Here is a 21,735-nt window from a genome sequence, read left to right as displayed (position 1 = left end):
ACTCCCCAACCGCCCCAGCCTCCGCCTAGCCCGGAAAAGCCTAAGCAGACAGTCCCGCGGCTGGGCCGGACTGCAGGCCCCCGCGCTAGCAGGGCGAGTAGCTCCCCGGAACGAGGCCTGGGTGGATCCTCGCTCCCCCGGGGACTGGCGGTTTCGCTGGGAAGTGCAACAGGGGCTCAGGAGGCGGGTCCCAAGGGCCCGGTCTGGCCTCGGGAGCCACGAATCTATGCGCTCCCTGTGGCACCGGCGAGCCTGGCAGCGCCCGGGACACGAGGGCTGCTCCTGCGCCCACCCTCCGTGGCCTCGGGTCTAGGTGTGCAAGGTGCAGAGGAGGCGGGCGGCTCCGCGGCCAGAAGGGCCAGTCTAAGGGACCTCGCCCTCCCCCGAGCCCTGCCACCGACCGCGGGGCCTGGCCGTGCCTCGTACAAGGGGAGGGCGAGGCCGCGCGGGGCTTTGCGGGACCCCCGGCCCGGCGGAGCCAGAGCGCCCCTGCCGCAGGGAGCCGTCTGGCAGGTCGCCCGCGGCCGGGCCCTCCGCACAGCAGGGGAAGGAGCCCCCCGCCCCGCCCCGCCCCGCCCCGCAGCCCGAGGGACACCGGCCCCAGCCGAGCACGCAGCAGCGCCGAGCGGGCGCAGGAAGGGTTAAACGCCTTTGATTGACACTGTAGCCTCCGGTGCCCCGGGCCCTGGCGTGCGCCATTGGCCGCCGGGCGCTGCGCCTGGCGGCCAATGGGTGGGCGCCCTCCACGAGCGGGGCCGCGTGTCCCCGGCGCCTATTGGCTGAAAGTTACTGTGGGAAAGAAAGTTTGGGAAGTTTCACACGAGCCGCTCGCGTGCAGCCCGGGCTATAAATAGCGGCGGCCAGGGGCTCCGGGGACTCGCTCCGCGGCAGCCGGCAGCGCGCCGCCTCCCTGCCCAGCCTGCCGGCCCGCGGGGCGCGCTGCCAGCCCGCGGCGGGGCGATGCCCGCGGACATGGTGGAGAAGAACTCCCCGGCGGCGGCCACCCCGGCCAGCGGCCACGCCACGCCCGACAAGCCCCGGACCGCCGCGGAGCACCGCAAGGTAAGGGGGGGCCGCGCCGGAGAGGGGGGGCCGCGCCGGGGGGGGGCCGCGCCGCCGGGGGGGGCCGCTCTGGGCGCCTCCGCTCACCGCTCTGCGCTCTGCCCCTTGCAGTCCTCCAAGCCCATCATGGAGAAGCGGCGCCGGGCGCGCATCAACGAGAGCCTGGGCCAGCTCAAGACGCTCATCCTGGACGCGCTGAAGAAAGATGTGAGTGGGGGGTGCGGGGGGTTAGGAGCGAGGCGCTGCTGGGGGTCTCGGAGTGGGGGGGGGGTTAGGAGCGAGGCGCTGCTGGGGGGTCTCGGAGTGGGGGGGGGTTAGGAGCGAGGCGCTGCTGGGGGTCTCGGAGCGGGGGGGTGTAGGGAGCCAGAGATGGGAGAGGGAGGCAGGGGCTGCGGGGGGGCTGCCAGCCATGGATTTCTCCTGCGGGGCTCGCCGGTCCCGGCTCACGGCTCCCCCTCCCGCAGAGCTCGCGGCACTCCAAGCTGGAGAAGGCCGACATCCTGGAGATGACGGTGAAGCACCTCCGGAGCCTGCAGCGCGCCCAGATGACCGGTGAGTGGGGGGGCTGCTCGGGGGGGTCCCCTACATGCTTCCCACGCTCGGGTCAGTCACAGTGCTCCGGAGAAGGGGGGCACCCCCTTCTGGGCTCCAAAGGGAGCAGTCCCCAGCCCCTGGGGGGACACGAGCCTCCAGCTAAGGAGACCCTCACAGGCCCCGGGGACAGAGGGATGCAAATCAGGCTGCGAGGGGCTTGGTGGGTGCTGGGAGCCAACGTGCATGGGGGTCTCAGGCCGGTCCTGTGTCGGGGGGGCAGGCTGTGCCAGGCGCTGATCCATGTGTTTCCTCCTCACAGCTGCTCTGAGCACAGACCCCACGGTGCTGGGCAAGTACCGGGCTGGCTTCAGCGAGTGCATGAACGAGGTGACCCGCTTCCTCTCCACCTGCGAGGGGGTGAACACAGAAGTGCGCACACGGCTCCTGGGCCACCTGGCCAGCTGCATGACCCAGATCAACGCCATGAACTACCCGGTGCAGCCACCGCTGCCCCCAGCCGGTGCTCCGCACGCCTCCTACGGGCAGCCACTGGTGCCCATCCCGGCGGGGGCAGCGCCCCCCGGTGGCAGCGTGGTGCCGCTCAGCGGGATGCCTTGCAAGCTGGGGAGCCCGACGGGGGAGGCCACCAAGGTGTACGGCGGCTTCCAGCTGGTACCTGCCTCCGACGGCCAGTTCGCCTTCCTCATCCCCAACAGCTTTGCACCCGGTGGAGCTGTGGTCCCGCTGTACCCCAGCAGCGGGCCAGGTGCGGGGGGCCCCGCCGGGGGGCCCTCGCTCACAGCGGATTCTGTCTGGCGGCCCTGGTGAGCCAGCAGCAGGACTCCGGACTGCCCTGGTCAGAGCAGCTGGGCCGGGGGGCAGCCAGCAGGGGCCCATGTGCGGCGGGCTGCGCGTGGGGTCCCCCCGCCTTGGCTGTATTATTACCTGTTCATATTGGATTGTGCCTCTGTACTATAGCCCCTCCGCGGGGCGGGCTGCTCGTGTTTTCCACGAGGGCTCCCTTGCGCCCCTCCCCTTTTTTTAACGTGACACCAAAGATCCTGTCGACGCTCTTGCTGTACAATAAATGCCTCGCTTCCTCGGGGAAGTCTTGTCAGTAACAAACAGCTGGCTGGTGTCTCGGAGCCATCCCCCCTTCCCGCGTGCCAGGGGAGCCCAGGCCTTTCCCGGCCGCTTGCAGGGGCTGGCACGGTGGAGCCGGAGCAGCCCTCGCTGGCCTGGAGCCGAGAGAACAAGGTGACTGGAGAGCCGCCTGTGGCGGGAGGCGCAGTTCTCGCTTCATTAGCAGCGGTTCAGTTCCTTGCCTGGTCCCTGTTGCTCTGTCACTGGGCCCAGCCAGGGCCGTGGAGATCGTCCGCCGTGCAGCCTGCCCGGCTGCTTCTCCGTCTGAGCCCCTGGGGGCGAGTCGGCTGTAGAGCTCCACTCAGCTGTGCAGCCTCTGCGCTGTTACAGCCCCCCTGTCTTCCCCCACCGCGGAGGCGGTCTGTGTGCTGCCAGCGCTCGGCCGGGGGCTGGACCCAGAGCTGCCCACCGGAGCCCCAGGCGCTTTGCGAGGGAGAGCACAGCCCGGCACAGCGACGGACGAGCCGGAAGCAAAGCAGGGTCTCAGCCTGGTAACGCAGTGGGGGGGGGAATTGCCTGAGCCCACAAACAGGAAGGGGAGTAGCACGGGAGCCGGGCAGCCCATCTTCCCTTACAGGCCCCCCCTTGGACGTGGCAAGACAGGAGCCCCCGAGAGGCAAATGTCAGGCTCGGATTTCAGCTCCTGCAGCCCTCCTGCCTCTCAGCACACGGCTTTAAACGGTGCCAGGAGCGGCCGGGAATTCCTTCCAAATCCCACCGCAGACGTGTTGGATTTTGTCTGGATGGGCCAGGTGCTTGACTGCATCCAGGTGTGGGGGAAATGAAAGCCAGGAGCACGGCGAGACCAGACCAATCATGCCTGCTGTGGGTCTCCGGGCCCCCCTTCCCCTGCACGCTGCAGCCTCGGCCCCCCCTCCGCCGGCTTGGAGCTGCTGCCGGGGGCGGGGGCAGGACCGCACAGCGGGTCAGTCTCGCAGGGCTTTGCTGCCCCTCCCCAAGGCCGCTGCACCCAAGGCTCTGGGATCCTGCAGCCCTGCTCCCACCCAGGCGGTAAGGGCGGCCGGGGGGGCTCGGTGAGCGCCAGCAGCATTGCTTGTCCCTTCCCCCCCAGAAGTAGGTCCAAAGAGAATTCCCTCCCCCGGCTTGGTTCTCTGCAATACTAATCACCTGGCAGGCTACAGGTGTCCTGTGCCCAATGTGCACAACACTGACACGCTGCCTCAGCGCCGGGAGCAGGGCTGCTGCCCCGTTTCCTCCTCTGCACGCTAGCCCCCCCTCCGAGTGCAATGTGGAAAGCCAGGGGGGCAAGTGGGAGCAGGGGGCACTTCTGCATCCCTTACCCCCGGCACAAATCCAGGCCTCCGTGCGGCCCAGCGCTGCCGGAGAGCTGGGCCAGTTCTGCTAATGCACAGCCCCCGGCAGGGACACACTGGGCCTGTTCTCGGTTCCAGCCCTGTACGAGTTAACGTGTCAATTACAAATTCTTCCCTCATGTACATGGCCTTCCGCCTCACAGACAGCAAGGGGGAGCCACCCTGGGCAGAATTGTAACAAGTCTATAGTAGGCACTTTTTAATGCACATTTTCTATTTCTCTTTGCTAGCAATGACTGTAGCACGTCTATTGAAAGCCTGGCAGCGGCTGTCTTGCTCAGTTTTAGCAGCCTCTTCCTTCTGGTTTAAACCACACACACTGAATGGGGGGCTTGGACTCGGGTGTTCGGTAACAAAGCATCCAGAAATGAACAGCTGGCATGTGTAACTGGCCAGAGTGCGCATGGTTCTGGGCCTGGCTCTCAAGACATCAGGCTTTGGGGTCCGGGGCCCGTTGAAACACACTGGACTGATCCTGTTCACACTGACCGTGGTGTGACACCACTGACGGCCACCTGGTTTACACCCGGGCCAGTGAGAGGACGCTGGTCCATGTTCACTTTTACCCCTCCCTTACCCAGGAGCCACGGCCCGGCTCAGGCCCAGCTGGGCTGGACTGGACTTGTCCAAGCTCAGGGGGGGCTTGGGGTCAATAGCTCTGTCTCTGCAAGCGCGTGGAAGTGTCCGTGCATGATGGGAGCGATCGGAACCGTGTCGTTTCCCAGAGCCCGCCCCGCTGGCTGTTTAATCAGGCAGCACATCTTGGCCTGCAGTTAAAGCCCAGAGAAAACAGCCCAGAGAGTCGGGCAGCAGGAGCTTTGGGGGCAGATCCTGGAAGCCCTGCCCTGTCTGGGCGGCTCTGGGCCTGGAGACCTGAGAAGGGCGTTTTGGGGTTTGCTAGACCAAGCCCCTAAGATCTGTGTGATGGGCCAAATTCTCCAGTGGGCACTGCGCCCGGAGGCCGGGGGGGGGGGGTTACACGCAGCAGCCACGCAGGTTGGGCCCATAGGGGGTGAGCGGCAAGGCCCGTGGGCTCCCCTTTCTGCCCCCCCCAAGCGCAGCCGGGAGCGGCGACTGCCCACAGCCCAGTGGGAGCCTTGGCAGCGCGGGACCCCTGGGCGTCGGGGGCCCGGGAAGCAGAACAGCCCAGTCCTGCCGCCTGCCACGAGCCAAGCGTAAGGAGCTGTCCTAGGGCACAGGGACATAGAGCCGAACATACAGCCACGCACACCCCTCGGGGCCACACTGCCGAGAGCGGGAGCCCTGTCGCTGGGCTGCCCTACGCCCTGAGCCGGCCCGTTCCAGTGGCATGAAGTAGCCCTTGCAGAGCGGTGTGACCGGGCACAGCAAGCCAGGCGCTCCCCTTCCCTCCGGCGACAGCCCGGGAGTCCAGACAGACGGGGCCGGGCCAGCAGGAAGCACGAACGCCAGGCGCTCACCAGCAGGAGCCCCAATGAGCTCTGCTCCAAGCAGCAGCTCTGCACGCTCAGCCCCGGGCGGGACCCACGCGCGCTAAGCCAGCAAATCACATTTGATCCAGTCACGTGAGAAGGGTCAAACCCAGAGATGGGCCAAAGCTGGAACTTCCGCTCCGAGGCTGGAACCGTGCACTCGGGGAACTCATCGCTGGGTTTTCCCATGCACATGCAGCTGGACGACTTTCACTTCCGGCCCGGGAAAACAACACAGCAAGAAAGAACAAAAGTAAAGTCTCCCACAAACGCCAGCCAGGTGGGCACGTCTGCACTGCAACGCGCTATCAATGCTGCCTCCTAAAGCGGCAGCACTCCCCGCGCGGGCGAGCTGCGCCAGAGCTGCAAGGGGCCGTGCAGAGAAACGAGCAGCAGCACATTCAGCGTCCTCCTTTGGGATTTGGATTCCCGTCCTCGCCCAACATTTAAACCCGCAGCTCGGCGCCACGGCAGAGCCCAGACCCACAGGAGAACATCCGAGCAGCCGGCGGGGAGTCCAAAGGCCCCTCCTCCCGTCGGCCCACAGTGGCCAGGGCCAGGGCCAGGGGCCCCGGGGGAGGGAACAGAACCGGGAATCACCAAGTGAACCTTCCCCTGCCGCCCATTCCCAGCCCCTGGCTACAGCCCCTGCTGGAGCTCACCTCCAGGGATGTGTCGAGCTCTTCTGTGAACTCGGGGCCTGTGCAGCATCCCAGCACACGCCCTAGCCCTCGGCCCCGTGTCTCAGGGCAACGCACCCCCAGGCGGCCCTGTGACGTAGTGGGGGTACTTGCTGGGCTGTGGTGACCCCTGCTGTCTGGAGCAAGACCCAGCAGGGAAAACCTCGCTAGGCAGAGGTAAGGCCAAACTGGTTGAGCCAGGGGCCAGACACCCCCCATGGAGAGGAACAAAGGAAGGTGGATGCTGCCCTGACTGGGGGGGCAGGGCTGTAAGGGAAGTTAGTGAGTTGGTTGGTGGCTGTCTGTGAGGATGGATGAGACAGCCTAGGGAGAGGAGCTGGAGTTTTAGGGGCCCAGTCTCCCCCATCTCAAGGGGGCCTGAGGCATCCTAGCCCAGTTCCTGTAACCAGATTACATCTGTGCTGCGCTGTGCTGGAGGAGCAATAAACCACCCTCAATTCCACTGGCTGGTACAGTCTGTTTGTGCCATTTCGGGGTGCAGGAGACGGGGAACCCCCAACGCGCCGTCACACTGGTGTCAGAAGTGGGATGCACTGCACCCCGTGGATGGAGCTTCCAGCTGCAAGCGACAAGGCGCAGTAGAAGCAAGAGCCCTGGAGCCAGGCGTGCTGGAGACAGAGCGAAGCGGTTCCTGGGAATCGTGGGGCGCTGCAGCACTAGACTGGTGAGTCTGCACCGAGGGGCCCAGCGGGCAGATGGCATACGCCCGACTCTTGAAGGCAGAGCTGGTGGGGCTGTGCAGAGAGAGGGGCTTGCCTGTGCAGAAAGCAACCAAGGCCCAGCTGATTACCCAGCTGGAAGAGAATGACCAGCCACAGGGCCAGGATCTTGTCCCCAGGGGAAAGCAGCCAGACCCCCCCTGAGAGTGTGTCAGGCTCAGAGAGGGGGAGGAGCGCTGGAACCCACCGGAGATATGAGACAGCGTCTCCCGGGAGGCCTGCAAGCCGTAGCCCATCTAGGGCAGGGGACAGCCCAGCGGAGCTGCGGCGGCTGGAGATCCAGCTGCGGATCAGGGAATTGGAAGTAGAGGACCGAGAGAAGGAGCGCCAAGACCGAGAGAGGGATCGCCAAGATCGAGAGAGGCAGCGGCAGCATGAGCTGGCCATGGCAGAGCGGAGAACCGGCGGGGCACCGGCTGCGCCAAGTGCGGATGGGCCCCAAGGTCCCAGGACTGCCAGGCGCTTGGAGAGGCTCGTGGTGGCCCAATTGAAGGACATGGGCGACATAGACGGGTTCCTCAGCTCCTTTGAGAGGGCCTGTGGACTGCAACGGGTCCCCCCAGCTGACTGGCTGCAGGAGCTCATCCCCGCACTGAACCAGGAGGCGGCCGGAGTGCTCAGTCAGCTGGAGGACCTACAGCCAGGGGATTACAACCGAGTCAAGGAGGCCCTGCTGCACAAGTTCGGGCTGACCCCCGAGATGTACAGGAAGAAGTTCCGGGGGGTACAGAAAGGGCCACGGGAGACCTATGTGGATCTGGCCTCCCGCCTGGCGCAATACTGCCGCAAGTGGGTGTCTGGGGTCGGAGCCCAGACCACAGAGGAGCTGCTCAAGCTGGTCATGATGGAGCAGTTCTATGAAGCGTGCACACCCAAACTGAGGCTGTGGCTCAAGGACCGGAGACCAGAGAACCCCCAGGAGGCCGGGAGACTGGCGGATGAGTTCACGGAGAGCCGGTCCGGGTGTGAACGGGAGTCCCGGAGAGAGAGGGAACCGCGCAGAGACCGGATCTCGGCTGAGCGACGGAGGGAGTCAACTACGGGGCGAGACCAAGGAACAGGTCGTCTGCGCCCCAGAGAACCAGCCAGGGCCTGGACAGAGACAGCCCAAAGCCTAACTTGCCATCGCTGTGGGCAAAAAGGCCACAAGAGGGCTCAGTGCACCAGGTCCCAGGACCGGGGACTTTCCAGGGTTAACTGGCTGGGGCGGGAGGAAGGGCAGGCTGCCCCAGAGGCAGGGGCTGGCAGGCAAACCTCAGCTCAGAGAGAGGGGAAGGATGCTCAGTGCACCTCCCCTGGGAGGTCTGATTCTCAGGAGGCGGATTTCTCCGTGTACCGGGTGGGGGCAGGACGGCCCCTGCGGAGCGAGTGCCTCATACCCCTGGAGGTGGATGGTAGGAAGGTGACGGGCTTCTGGGACACGGGGGCGGAGGTGACTCTGGCCCGATCCGACATAGTGGCCCCGGAGCGGATACTACCCCACGCGCAGCTGACCCTGAAGGGCATAGACGGGTCCCCGTTTAAGGTGCCTGTAGCCCGGGTGCATCTGAAATGGGGGGCGAAGGAAGGCCTCAAGGAAGTGGGGGTGCACCCGCACTTGCCCACCGAGGTGCTGATGGGGAATGACCTAGAGGAGTGGCCCCATGAATCCCAGCGGGCTCTAGTCACTACCCGGAGCCAGAGCCAGCGGGGAGCTGACAACGTGGGTCCAGGGAAGGACTCCTGGCAGCGTCCTCAGGGTCCCATCCCAGTGGACACGGGGTCCAGCCAGGCTGGGACTCCGGACCCAGGCAGAGGTGGGGGACAGGTCCCGATCCCTGCCTCAGCAGCTGAATTCCAGGCTGAGGTGCAGGCAGACCCCTCCTTGCAGAGGCTGAGGGACCAGGCTGGCCTCCATGCAGCTCAGCCCCGGGGGAGAGGTGGCCAGGAGAGATTCCTGCGGGAGCGTGGGCTCCTGTTCCGTGAATGGCTTCCCCCCAGGAAGGTGAGGGCATGGAGGGTCCAGCGGCAGCTGGTCGTCCCCCGAAAGTATCGCCTCAAGCTGCTGTATTTGGCCCACGATGTCCCCGTTGGGGGCCACCGGGGGATCCGGAGCACCCGGCTGAGGCTGCTCCAGCACTTCTATTGGCCGGGAATCTTTACAGCCGTGCAGCGGTACTGCCGGTCCTGCGACTCCTGCCAGAGGGGCGGGAAGGCCCAAGACAGGAGGAAAGCGGCTTGGGGGGCTCTACCCCAGATAGACCCTCTGGGCTGGCTGAGAGAGTTATGGGAGGGGAAGACCCCCCTGGATGGAGCATCGGGGGTGGAAGCCGCCCTGGCTGTCCAGAGAAGGCTCGCTGGGCTCATGGCCCCGGCCCGAGAGACCCTGGCCAGAGATCAAGGCCAGCGGAAGGGTGGGTGTGACCCCCGAGGACAGGCCTGGGCCAGTCGCCCTGGAGTGGGGCGGCGAGTGGACAGAGGGAAGCCAGCTCATGTGGGGCCTTGCCACGGCCGGCCTGAGTCAAGGGGAGCACCCATGTCCCCGGGGCGGGTTCCCACGCAGAGGACCCGAACTTCCCTAGGTCACGAGCGGAGTGACCCTGCTCAGTTCGCTCTCGGAGGGGGGAGAACTGTGACGTAGTGGGGGTACCTGTCTGGGCTGTGGTGACCCCTGCTGTCTGGAGCAAGACCCAGCAGGGAAAACCTCGCTAGGCAGAGGTAAGGCCAAACTTGTTGAACCAGTGGCCAGACACCCCCCATGGAGAGGAACAAAGGAAGGTGGATGCTGCCCTGACTGGGGGGGGCAGGGCTGTAAGGGAAGTTAGTGAGTTGGTTGGTGGCTGTCTGTGAGGATGGATGAGACAGCCTAGGGAGAGGAGCTGGAGTTTTAGGGGCCCAGTCTCCCCCATCTCAAGGGGGCCTGAGGCATCCTAGCCCCAGTTCCTGTAACCAGATTACATCTGTGCTGCGCTGTGCTGGAGGAGCAATAAACCACCCTCAATTCCACTGGCTGGTACAGTCTGTTTGTGCCATTTCGGGGTGCAGGAGACGGGGAACCCCCAACGCGCCGTCACAGGCCCCCTCGGGCGAGCTAGCTCCATGGGAGCAGGACTTGCCCTGGGTGGGCTCTTATCCACTGGCGGGCGCGTTGGACAGACGCTGCTTTCCTCCCCTGGCCCACCCCCGCAGGACAACTGCTCCCCACCCCAGCCCGGGGGCATTGCCTCGAGCCGGGGGGCATTGCCTCGAGCCGGGGGGGCATTGCCTCGAGCCGGGGGGGCATTGCCGCGGGTGCTCAGCTCCCACTACAGTCCAGGCCTGAGAGCCCCAGGGGCAGGGCCGTGCAGAGCAGGGAGGAGCCTCGGGGCAGGGCCCGGTGTGACCTCCCACCCCCCCAGAGATGGAGGAGAGGTACCAGACCTGGGCTGTTCCCTGTGGTGCTGCTGGGCCCCTCTGCCCGCTGCAGCTGCTGGCTGGGCAGTGGGAGCCGAGGAAGGAGGAGCCAAGGTCCCTGCCCACAGACCAGTCGCATGGGCTGGAGATACCCCAAAGGCACGCAGGTCGGGGCGTGTCCCAGCGGGGCCCCGTTCCACCTCGGCACCTGCAGGCCTCAGCTTGGCAGTTCCCTGGGGCTGCTGGGGGGCCTGTGCAGCATCCCTCAGTGGCCCAGGCAGGTGGGGCCAGGTACAGGCCAGCTCTGTCTTCTCAGCCTGATCTCTGCAGCAGAGGCAGCTTAGCAGCGGCTGGCGCTGGGCCGGGCAGGGCAGCCCCTCCTGTCCCTGCAGCAGGCTCCCCAGGGGCCTTTTCTCCCCTGCACCTGCCAGGCCCTGCTCCCCCACAGATCTCAGAGCCTCGTGAAGGGCCAGACCCCGCAGCCCAGTGTCAAGGGAATCCCCATCCACAGGCAGCAGCGCTGGGGCTATGTCCCACTGTGGAGAGGGCACTCACCTTCTACGCTCCGCCCTCCTTGCTGGGGGCCGGTACCGCCGTTGCCTTCCTGCTCCTGAGGCCCCCGCGAGCCGTTTGCCCGCCTCCCGCCAGGCCACGCAGCTGACACTCCCCCTCTCGGGGAGCAGAGCGCATCCACCTGCCCACAGCCAGGCTGCAGGCCAGCGAAATCCGGCCCTTTGCTTCGGCTTCCAGACACGCCCTGCCCCCTGCTCGGGGCTGAGGTTGGCTTAGCCCCTGGGCTTTGCTTTGTGCCACGGTGTCAGTACGCGGGGAACTTGGGCCCACCTGCGACTGGGGCTCCCCACAACCCAGGGGCCCACGGACCCAGCTTCCACGTACAGCTCCCTTCACTTGCTGCAGCCACATTCCCGGGGACTCTGCCCACCTGGCCCCACCGCGGGGCGTGCCCCCACGACAGCATGAAAGCTCTGAAGCCTAGTGCAGGGCCCGCTTCCCCTAGAGCAGACGTGGGCCGTGGGCTCGGGTTACAACGGATGCCCCTCTCACTGGGTATATACGGCCCTAAGGCCTAGGCCCCAATAGTACCTTCCCCTCTGGCAGGGTATTTACGGCCCTAAGGCCTGGTTGAAAGTGCCTGCCCCTCTGGCAGGGTATTTACAGCCCTAAGGCCTGGTCGAAAGTGCCTGCCCCTCTGGCAGGGTATTTACGGCCCTAAGGCCTGGTCGAAAGTACCTGCCCCTCTGGCAGGGTATTTACGGCCCTAAGGCCTGGTCGAAAGTGCCTGCCCCTCTGGCAGGGTATTTACAGCCCTAAGGCCTGGTCGAAAGTGCCTGCCCCTCTGGCAGGGTATTTACGGCCCTAAGGCCTGGTCGAAAGTACCTGCCCCTCTGGCAGGGTATTTACGGCCCTAAGGCCTGGTCGAAAGTACCTGCCCCTCTGGCAGGGTATTTACGGCCCTAAGGCCTGGTTGAAAGTACCTGCCCCTCTGGCAGGGTATTTACGGCCCTAAGGCCTGGTTGAAAGTACATGCCCCTCTGGCAGGGTATTTACGGCCCTAAGCTCCCCCTCCCGGCTGTGGGGTGGAGGGGTAGGGGACTGGGTTAGGGTCCCAGCCCAGGGCCCTGCGGGCAGAGGCGAGTTCTGCTGCCGGCTCGGCGGGGATTTCTACCGATCCAGCCGAACTCCCGCAGGCCCACCCCCCGCTGCTTCCCACCGCTCCCAGCGAGTCCCCCTGGGGGCTACTGGGCCGGTCGCACCCCGGTCGTCGGCCTCCTGGGACGGGGCTGTCGCTGGGGCTGGGGCCGTGGTTCCCGGGGTGCAGCTGCAGCTGGGGCTGCTCCAGGGGTTGTGCAGGCGCGCCAGCCCGTGCTCCTTCCCCTCCGGCCGTCAGCCCCATCTCAGGGGTCCCCCGGGAGCATGCCCGGCAGGGCTGGGGGAGGGGGGGCTTTTTCGGCCAGCTGGGCCGGGGCAACTCCCTGCCCTACAGCACAGGGTAGATTCACTCCGTCGCCCTCCCAAAGCTCTCCCTGCCGCTGTCCCTGCAAACCCCACCGTGCCCTGCAAGCACTGGCTGCTTCCAGGCGCCCGCAGCCAGAGCCGGCCCCCACCGCGGCACTGCCCTGCCCGCGCCCCGCAGCATCTTTTATCTGCGCCTGCCAGGCTCTGATTGGCCCACGGAGGACCCGTTTCTAAGTGGCTGCTCTGGAAAAGCCTCTCTAGGCAGGTCTGGAGGACCCACCTCTACTGCTCCACGCCTGCGTGGGGCTGGCCTGGGAGCGGGTGTGTCTGGGGGCTCCGAGGCCAGCCTGCCACACGCACACAGGCAGGGCGGTGGCTCCGGGTGTGCGGCAGGAGACAGCAGTCACGTCCCCACCAGCCGGCTCATCGCGGGATTCCCCCGGCCCACCACACGGTGCCTTCAGCCTGCAGCTTGCAGCCCTCGCAGCCCGGGAAACGCTGGCTAAAAGCAGCAAAGCTTGCAGGGGCTCGGCGCACACGTGGGGACTGAGTAATGAGCCCCTCCCCGGGCGCTGCCGAGGCCACAGTGGGCCCAGCACGGCGCTGCCAGGGGCCTCCGGGCCTCTCCAGAGCCAAGGGGCAAACTGCAGCCCCTCCTCCCTCATCTGCAGGTGGCCACTTAGACCCACGTGGCACCACTCCAGGGCCTGCCGGGTCAGCGGGCTCACCCTGTGCCCCCGAGCCTGCCTTTGTCACCGTGGGAGGTGAGCAGCCACGAGGGCCCCCGGGAGCGGGTGCCTAAGCGGGGAAGGGCCTTGGGAAAGTCTCCGGCCACCTGCCGCCACTCCTGCGGTCACTGGAGCTTGGCTCGGTTTGGGGTGCGGGCTTTGGCCTGCTGCTTTGCAGCTCCATGCCCCCGCAGGGAGCACACGCGTGTGCGTGTTCAGTGCACATGCACCATTCCGGACACGCCCACCCTGGGCCGATGGGCAGAGCTGCGACGATCCCATGAGCACCCCGGTGCCTGCAGTCTCTGCCGGGAACGTTGCGCAGGGGAGACCAGGCCACCCGGTGCCGTGTGGAGCTGCCAGGCCGGTCTCCCTGGCTCCAGCATGCAGCCCTGGGGACGCCTGCCGCTGCTCCGGGGGGGGTGGCCCCACTCACGAGCACTTGTGTCAGCTCCACACCAGCCACGCCGAGCAAGAGACTGGGCCGGACTCCGCTCCACTGCGAAGGGCAGGTGGGCTCCACTGGCCCATGTCTTCCTCATGGGCCGAGCCAGGGCCTCGCTCGGCCCCCTGCACACGCTGGCAGAGCCATGACAAGCGGCAGGGCGCTCGGAAGAGCCAGCGGGGCCGGGGCAGCCCAGGGCGCCTGCACACACAGTGACGCCACCTGTGCCACGTGCAAAGGGAGAAAGCTCACGGAGCAGGAGCTGGGGGGCCAGGGCAGCAGGCACCCCCCTGCCTTGCTCCTCGCAGATCTGCAGAGCCGGGCGGGGGAGCGCTGGCCCCGGGCTGACCCCTAGGACTCCTGCCGGGAGTCCCTCTGAGCTCCAGGATCCCCAGGGCCAGGCCGGGGGAGTTTCCAGCAGGCGGCTGTAAAAATCCCTCCCTGGGCTCCCAGCAGAGTTCATCAGGCGAGCTGGGGCAGATACCTCTGCAGGCTGTTTGCGGAGGGGGGCAGGGTCCGCGGAGGGGAGGGGCAGGGTCCTGGGAGCGGGGGAAGGGGCAGAGTCGGAAAGGGGAGGAGAGCGGAGGGGGAGGGTCCGGGGAACGGGGGCAGGGGCAAGGTTCAGGGAGGGGAGGGGCAGGGTCTGGGGAGCGGGGGAAGGGGCAGAGTCGGAAAGGGGAGGAGAGCGGAGGGGGAGGGTCCGGGGAACGGGGGCAGGGGCAAGGTTCAGGGAGGGGAGGGGCAGGGTCCGGGGAGCGGGGGAAGGGGCAGAGTCGGAAAGGGGAGGAGAGCGGAGGGGGAGGGTCCGGGGAACGGGGGCAGGGGCAAGGTCCAGGGAGGGGAGGGGCAGGGTCCGGGGAGCGGGGGAAGGGGCAGAGTCGGAAAGGGGAGGAGAGCGGAGGGGGAGGGTCCGGGGAGTGGGGGCAGGGGCAAGGTCCAGGGAGGGGAGGGGCAGGGTCCGGGGAGCGGGGGAAGGGGCAGAGTCGGAAAGGGGAGGAGAGCGGAGGGGGAGGGTCCGGGGAATGGGGGCAGGGGCAAGGTCCAGGGAGGGGAGGGGCAGGGTCCGGGGAGTGGGGGAAGGGGCAAGGTTCAGGGAGGGGAGGGGCAGGGTCCGGGGAGCGGGGGAAGGGGCAGAGTCGGAAAGGGGAGGAGAGCGGAGGGGGAGGGTCCGGGGAACGGGGGCAGGGGCAAGGTCCAGGGAGGGGAGGGGCAGGGTCCGGGGAGTGGGGGCAGGGGCAAGGTTCAGGGAGGGGAGGGGCAGGGTCCGGGGAGCGGGGGAAGGGGCAGAGTCGGAAAGGGGAGGAGAGCGGAGGGGGAGGGTCCGGGGAACGGGGGCAGGGGCAAGGTTCAGGGAGGGGCAGGGTCCGGGGAGCGGGGGGAGGGGCAGGGCCAGCGTCCCGCACACGCTCTCTGCGCCGGGAGCAAAGCGCGTGCCTGCCCGAGCGCAGCGCGAGGAAGTGAGAAAAGCCGGGTGGGCCCCGTTCCCTGCTCTGCACTAAGTGGGGCGTTCGGTTTTGTCCCCTCCCCAGGCCGGCTTCCTGCTGGAGAGCTGGGAACCCTCTCAGCCCAGCGGGACCTGGCTTGCCCTTGCGGACAAGAGCCGTGGCCGCCACAGGGCCCAACCTCCACCCTCTCCCATCGGCCCCTCGCCGACTCCCGCGCTCCGTGCTCGTGCCGAGCCAGAGGGGGCCGCAGCGGCGCCGGGGAGGGTCGTCTCCCTCGGAGCAAGGGATAAAGCAAGGCCCGTTTTCCGGAGCGCGGGGAGAGGCGCAGGGACCGGGCCGGGCCGCAGTCACACGGCAACCGGAGTAAAATAACGGGGGGCGTGTGGCCAAACTGCGCCGACTCCCGGCCCCCGGCTGGGCCTGGGCGAGAGGGAGTTCCCATTCCGTACAGGCGCTGCCCTGGTGCAACCCGGGCCCTGCCGGCCCTGTCAGCAGCGACCTGCCGCCTCTTGCGGGAGCCGCGCCCCAGGGCCCCTCTGGCTGGCCCCGGGGAGCAAAGGGGGGCAGCCACTGGGGCTCCAGCAGGCTGCCTTTGTGCTGTCCAGAGCCCAGCCCCCGTCACTGGCAAGCCCCACTGTGACGGCGCGTTGGGGTCCCCTGTCTCCTGCACCCCGAGATGTCACAAACAGACTGCACCAGCCAGTGGAATAGAGGAAGCTTATTGCCTCTCCAGGATACAGCACAGCACAGATGGAATCTGGTCACAGAGCTGGGCTAGGATGCCTCAGGCCCCCTTGAGACGGGGGAGACTGGGCCCCTAAACTCCAGCTCCTCTCCCTAGGCTGTCTCCTCCATCCTCACAGACAGCCACCAACCAACTAACTGACTTCCAGCCCTGCCCCCCAGCCAGGGCAGCATCCACCTTCCTTTGTTCCTCTCCATGGGGGGTGTCTGGCCATACTGGTTTGCATAGTGACTCATCCTGTTTTGCTGGGTCGTGGTCCCCACGACAGCCAGTGGGGGTTACCCCAGAGCCTGCAGCATAGAAACCAGCCAGGTACCCCCACTACGTCACACCCACCCTGCTGCACAGCGAACCCTAAAACGCGGCAGACGCTGGCCTTGGGCTGGGGGCCTGCGTGGGCGGCACCGGCACGTGCTGCTGGGACGGGCGAGGGTCGCCCTGCCGGTGCGGTTCTGCCGTGCACCACTGGGTGGTGGTGTCACCAACTGTTCCCCATGGCAGAGGCCAGGATAAGGGGCGAGACCCCCTGGCCCCTGGGGTGCAGGCAGCCTGGCTGCTGACTCGGCTCTGCAGGCCGTGGGGCCCCGCAGCTGGCCAGGAGCATGTCCTAGGTCACACTGGGATCTGACCGCAGCGTGCGCCTCCTTGCACGTCCCCCGTGCACGGCCCAGGAGTTGTGTGCATGCTGCCCAGTGAGCGTGCAGCGATGTGCAGCCCCACAGAGCCCTGCCATTCCCGCCCGACCCCATGGGTCCCGGGGAGCAAGAGCATCAGACGGGGTCAGCCCCAAGGTCCCTCCAGCCCGGTGTCCTGTCGGCCCACAGGGCCAGTGCCAGGTGCCCCGTGCCCCGAGGGAGTGATCACAACCAGGAATCACTAACTGCTCCCCCCCGAGCTGTGGGCAGGGGCGGCCCTAGACTGACTGCCAGCAACCAGGGCCCTAGGCGAGCCAGGCAATCGGCGCCCCCCAGCCCCTCAGTGATATTGCACCACCGTTTGGCGCCCCATTTAACTTGGCGCCCGCCTCATTCGCCTCTATGGACGGGCTGCCCCTGGCTGTGGGACGACCTAAGGTTGGGGGAGGCAGGGCCCCAGCCCCGACCCTGCCGCCCGACTGCCCCGTGGAGCCGAGCCGCCCGCCCTAGCGGCAGGCCCAGCCCCGGCCTCCCCCGAGCGGTTGGCATGCAGCCCCAGCCTCGGCGCGGCTGACGCTGGGAGCCTGGAGGGAGCGGGGCTGGAGGGGGTGCTGTGGACGGAGCATGGGCCAGGCCGGACTGGCAGCGCCTTCCCCTGCCTCCGACACCTGCGCCCAGGGTCCCCCGTCACCCAGCCCTGGCAAACGGGGGCCAGGGACCATCTCCACCCAGCCTGGCTAAGCCACCGAGGGCCCCGTCCTCCAGCAACCTGGACGTGGCGTCAGGGGAGGGCGGTCGCTCCGTTTATGCCGCAGGCCCAGACCCACAGTGATGGCAGCCGGGACATGCTCCTGGGCAGCTCTCTGGCTGGTGGCCGTGCGGGGAGGGAGTGGGGACCAGCAGCAGGGACACCCCAGGGCGAGCTGCCCCCAGGAGCAGCAGGCAGAGACAGGGAGAGGCGTGAGCCCCGTGTATGGGCCGTCCCCCTTTGCCTGCTATCCCATGATGCAGAACAAGCCAGCAGGAACCTCACGAGCAAAACCCCTCGGGCAGCCCAGCGCTCCCTGTGCCACCATCAGCCCCGGGCCTTACACAGGTGAGGGGCTGCAGAACCCGCTCTCACCTCCCCCGAACGGGTCCTCCCGGTCCCAAAGAACCAGGCACAGTCCCCGGTCAGTTCACACTCTGGATCTCACCCACAAGATCACGCTGGGCCAGTCCTTCAGCATCTACAATCTAAAGGTTTGTTGATAAAAGAGAGAAAAGGCGGCGAGGGAGGTTGCTGTGGAGAATACGTCACACGCACCAGTCCCCCAGTTCTCGCTGCCGGCTCCCAGCGGAGATGTTACAAAGTGCCAGCTTAGCCGTCGCTGGTGCCCCTCCTGTGTCAGGACGGGTCGGCCTCCTTCCCGGCTCCGTCCCTCGCAAGGCTGCATCTGGGATCCGGAGCAGAACTGAAGACAAGATGGAGTCGGCCGCATGGCACTGGTGTATCTCTGGTGTCTCCCAAACAGGAGCTGGTCAGGTGATCGAGTGGCCTGTCTCTGTTCCATGAGGCACTGGCCAGTCTGCGGGGTCCAGGCGCGTCCCTCAGGTGTGTTGGCCCCTCCGAGCCAGTGGCCATGGAGCAGGGCCAGGGAGCCCGGCCAGTCAGCAAGCAACCCTTCCTCACGACAGGCCGTTGCTCTCTCCCAGCAGGGACCACTCCCAGGAGCAGGCCAGCGCCCATGCCCGTAACTCCACACACATCAACCCGCACAGGAGTGTCGCACCCGGAATGAGGCGAACGCGCTTCCATTGGACACCTGGCACGGCCCCTTTGTGCAGCTTTGGGGCACCCGCCCCGCCCCCCAGGGTGAGGCAGTGATCTGGCTGCTCCCCCTCAAATCCAACAATGTGACGGGCCCACCCATTCTCTAAAGGGGCAGGGTCCTCGTCGCCCTGCTCAGGGCCCTGCGTCGCCTAGGTCTAAACAAAGACATGAATTACCTTACCCATACAAAGAGCTTCCCCAAGTAGCACCTCTAATACCATTAGCCCCCAGACACCTACCTTCCCCCTCCCCCCACCCCCTTCTGTTCTGGAATCTGGTTTGTCCTTTTCACAAGTTCATTTTTTAATTGTATCCTTTGGTATATCTGGCTGTGACTACTTTCTTCCACTATTTGATCTGAGGAAGTGGGTCTGGCCCAGGAAAGCTCATCATCTAGTAAACCATCTTGTGAGTCTTTAAAGTGCTACATGGTCCTGGGTTTTGTTTCAGCTACGCCAGACTAACACGGCTACATTTCTATCACCTCTAGGGTGGAGATTCCCCCCGTCCCTAGGGGACCCAGCCCAGCGCCTCCCCACCCTCCCAGGGAAAGAGTTTTTCCTAATATCCAACCTAGACCTCCCCCGCTGCAACCTGAGCCCATTGCTCCTCGTTCTGTCACCTGCCACCACTGAGAACAGCCTCTCTCCAGCCTCTTTGGAACCTCCTTTCAGGGAGTTGAATGCTGCTCTCAATCCCCCCTTGCTCTTCTCTTCTGCAGACTAAACAGACCCAACTCCCTCAGCCTCTCCTCATAGGTCATATGCTCCAGCCCCCAAATCATTTTGGTCGCCCTCTGCTGGCCCCTCTCCAATGTGTCCACATCCTTTCTATCGGGGGGGGGGGGGGGAGGGGGGCAGAACTGGACACAATACTCCAGATGTGGCCTCACCAAAGCCGACTAAAGGGGAATGATGACATCTCTGGATCTGCTGGCAATGCTCCTCCTAATGCACCTAATACGCCATTAGCCTTCTTGGCTACAAGGGCGCCCTGTTGACTCATCTCCAGCTTCTCATCCACTGGAACCCCCAGGTCCTTTTCTGCAGAACTGCTTCTTAGCTGGTTGGTCCCCAGCCTCCGTGGGAATAGGCCCCCCTACGTCTGGTAGCCCAGCCTGTCCTGGTGCCATGGCCCAGGCGGTCCCACGGTGCACAGTGCCAGGGGAGAGGGCCAGGCTGGCTGGGCCGTGCTGCGCATGGACCCAGCAGACAGCGCTATTTCTAGTCATGGACAGGCCCCGAGAGCCGCTCCTGCCCAGCAAGGGCTGGGAAGCGCGTTACTGGGGCAACTGACTCCTCTGGCCAGCTGGCTTCTCCTTCCAGTCAACATGCGGCCGGGCTGCCTGCAAGCCGGGCTCAGCGCGTCACGAACCAAGAGCCACGTAGCCGATCGCTGAGCACCCTGGCCGTCCAGGGGCTGCCCCCAGGAAATCGGCGCTCGGTCCCGTCCAGCGCCTGCCAGGAGTCCCTGGCACAGAGAGCTACGCACGTCCCGTCACGGTTAACGATTGGAGTGAACCCGCCGGTACCTCGCAGCCCGGGCTCGGTGCGGAGCTCTCCGCCTGCCATCTCCTGCGGGCCGGGGCAGCTGCCCCGTGCCGCCCCTGTCTGCAGAGAGGAGGGCTGGAAGGCGAGTGACCCGATCTCAGCCCCCGTCTCACCGCCCTGGACCTGTCTCCGGCTAACCGGGGCGAGCCAGGCCCCTGGACACTGACCTGCCTCTGCCCAAGCCCCGGGCCTGGCCCCGACCCACAAACCCTCACCCTCAGAGGACTGCTGCTGCCAGCTAAAGCCAGCGGTGCCAGCCTGGGGCTCCCCGCGGGGCCTGCCGGCCTGTGGGACCTGCTCTGCCCCACAGCCTGTCTCTCCCTCCGTCTCCACGCTCCCACGGAGGCGGGGCTGTTCCCTTCCCCGCGGGCTGGCATCTCTGGAGCGCCAAGCCCTTCCCCGCCGCCCAGCGTCCTGGCACGAGGGCCCCGGCGCCCAGTTCCCCGTGGTGCCTGCAGGCGCAGGAATGGCCGGCTAGCTGCTTGGGAGGGGACCCGCCTGAGCCAGCGCCCAGCTGCCGTTTGCAGAGGGGCTGGGCGCGCCGCTTCCCCTCGCCCGCGGGCCTCTCCTGCCCTGCGCTGCCGGGGCCTTCGCACGCAGACACACGCAGTGCTCGGGGGGGCACCCTTCCCTGCGGGACACCGGACCGGGGGGCGCATCAGGCCCCTCCCTCATGGCGTTGGCCTGAGGCCCCAGCGTTGCTGCCCCCTGGACCCCTGTCCGAGGCCCCTGCCCCCGCCTGGACCCCTGCCGCTCGCACCCTAAGGTCCCGCCACCCAGTGACAAACCGGCTCCATCCCGTGGGACGGGGCTCACACGGGACTGGGCCGGCGGGTCGCCCGGGCGTTTCGCTGCAGTATCGGGCGGGCTGTCCCGGGTCTCTGGGTCGCCCGGGCGTTTGGCTGCAGTATCAGGCGGGCTGTCCCGGGTCTCTGGGTCGCCCGGGCGTTTGGCTGCAGTATCGGGCGGGCTGCCCCGGGTCTCTGGGTCGCCCGGGCGTTTGGCTGCAGTATCGGGCGGGCTGCCCCGGGTCTGTGGGTCGCCCAGGCGTTTCGCTGCAGTATCGGGCGGGCTGTCCCGGGTCTCTGGGTCGCCCGGGCGTTTGGCTGCAGTATCAGGCGGGCTGTCCCGGGTCTCTGGGTCGCCCGGGCGTTTGGCTGCAGTATCGGGCGGGCTGTCCCGGGTCTCCGGGTCGCCCGGGCGTTTCGCTGCAGTATCGGGCGGGCTGCCCCGGGTCTCCGGGTCGCCCGGGCGTTTCGCTGCAGTATCGGGCGGGCTGTCCCGGGTCTCCGGGTCGCCCGGGCGTTTCGCTGCAGTATCGGGCGGGCTGCCCCGGGTCTGTGGGTCGCCCGGGCGTTTGGCTGCAGTATCGGGCGGGCTGTCCCGGGTCTCTGGGTCGCCCGGGCGTTTCGCTGCAGTATCGGGCGGGCTGTCCCGGGTCTCCGGGTCGCCCGGGCGTTTCGCTGCAGTATCGGGCGGGCTGCCCCGGGTCTCTGGGTCGCCCGGGCGTTTGGCTGCAGTATCGGGCGGGCTGTCCCGGGTCTCTCGGTCGCCCGGGCGTTTCGCTGCAGTATCGGGCGGGCTGCCCCGGGTCTCTGGGTCGCCCGGGCGTTTGGCTGCAGTATCGGGCGGGCTGTCCCGGGTCTCTGGGTCGCCCGGGCGTTTCGCTGCAGTATCAGGCGGGTTGCCCCGGGTCTCTGGGTCGCCCGGGCGTTTGGCTGCAGTATCGGGCGGGCTGCCCCGGGTCTCTGGGTCGCCCGGGCGTTTCGCTGCAGTATCAGGCGGGCTGTCCCGGGTCTCTGGGTCGCCCGGGCGTTTGGCTGCAGTATCGGGCGGGCTGTCCCGGGTCTCTGGATCGCCCGGGTGTTTGGCTGCAGTATCGGGCGGGCTGTCCCGGGTCTCTGGGTCGCCCGGGCGTTTGGCTGCAGTATCGGGCGGGCTGTCCCGGGTCTCCGGGTCGCCCGGGCGTTTGGCTGCAGTATCGGGCGGGCTGTCCCGGGTCTCTGGGTCGCCCGGGCGTTTCGCTGCAGTATCGGGCGGGCTGCCCTGGTCTCTGGGTTGCCCGGGCGTTTGGCTGCAGT

At 67.0% G+C, this 21,735-nt stretch overlaps 1 protein-coding gene across 2 annotated transcripts; it reads left to right on the top strand.

Moving 5' to 3' along the window:
- Window positions 1-659: 659 nt before the first annotated feature.
- HES1 (hes family bHLH transcription factor 1) lies at window positions 660-2,721 on the top strand. 2 transcript variants are annotated; one of them, XM_075938296.2, is made up of 4 exons: window positions 686-1,062; window positions 1,174-1,269; window positions 1,527-1,614; window positions 1,916-2,721. In XM_075938296.2, the coding sequence occupies exons 1-4, from the start codon at window positions 961-963 to the stop codon at window positions 2,422-2,424; spliced, it is 795 nt and encodes a 264-aa protein (XP_075794411.1). In that variant the 5' UTR covers window positions 686-960; the 3' UTR covers window positions 2,425-2,721. The 2 variants fall into 2 exon arrangements, with proteins under 2 accessions (XP_089636817.1, XP_075794411.1); XM_089780691.1 differs by having other exon boundaries at window positions 660-1,269.
- Window positions 2,722-21,735: the final 19,014 nt, after the last annotated feature.

This window comes from Pelodiscus sinensis, chromosome 10 (assembly GCF_052426305.1).
Source record: "Pelodiscus sinensis isolate ZL-2025 chromosome 10, ASM5242630v1, whole genome shotgun sequence".
NCBI classification, from domain to species: Eukaryota; Metazoa; Chordata; order Testudines; family Trionychidae; genus Pelodiscus; species Pelodiscus sinensis.
The sequence above is the reverse complement of the archived record's forward strand: the minus strand, read 5'-3'. Positions and strand labels throughout refer to the sequence as shown.

What these genes read in the sequence shown, in the direction of transcription:
- HES1 (XM_089780691.1), top strand. Translation starts at nt 961, where the DNA reads ATGCCCGCGGACATGGTGGAGAAGAACTCCCCGGCGGCGGCCACCCCG. An exon ending in TGGACGCGCTGAAGAAAGAT is followed by an intron (nt 1,270 to 1,526) that starts GTGAGTGGGGGG and finishes CCCCTCCCGCAG; the next exon opens with AGCTCGCGGCACTCCAAGCT. An exon ending in GCAGCGCGCCCAGATGACCG is followed by an intron (nt 1,615 to 1,915) that starts GTGAGTGGGGGG and finishes TCCTCCTCACAG; the next exon opens with CTGCTCTGAGCACAGACCCC.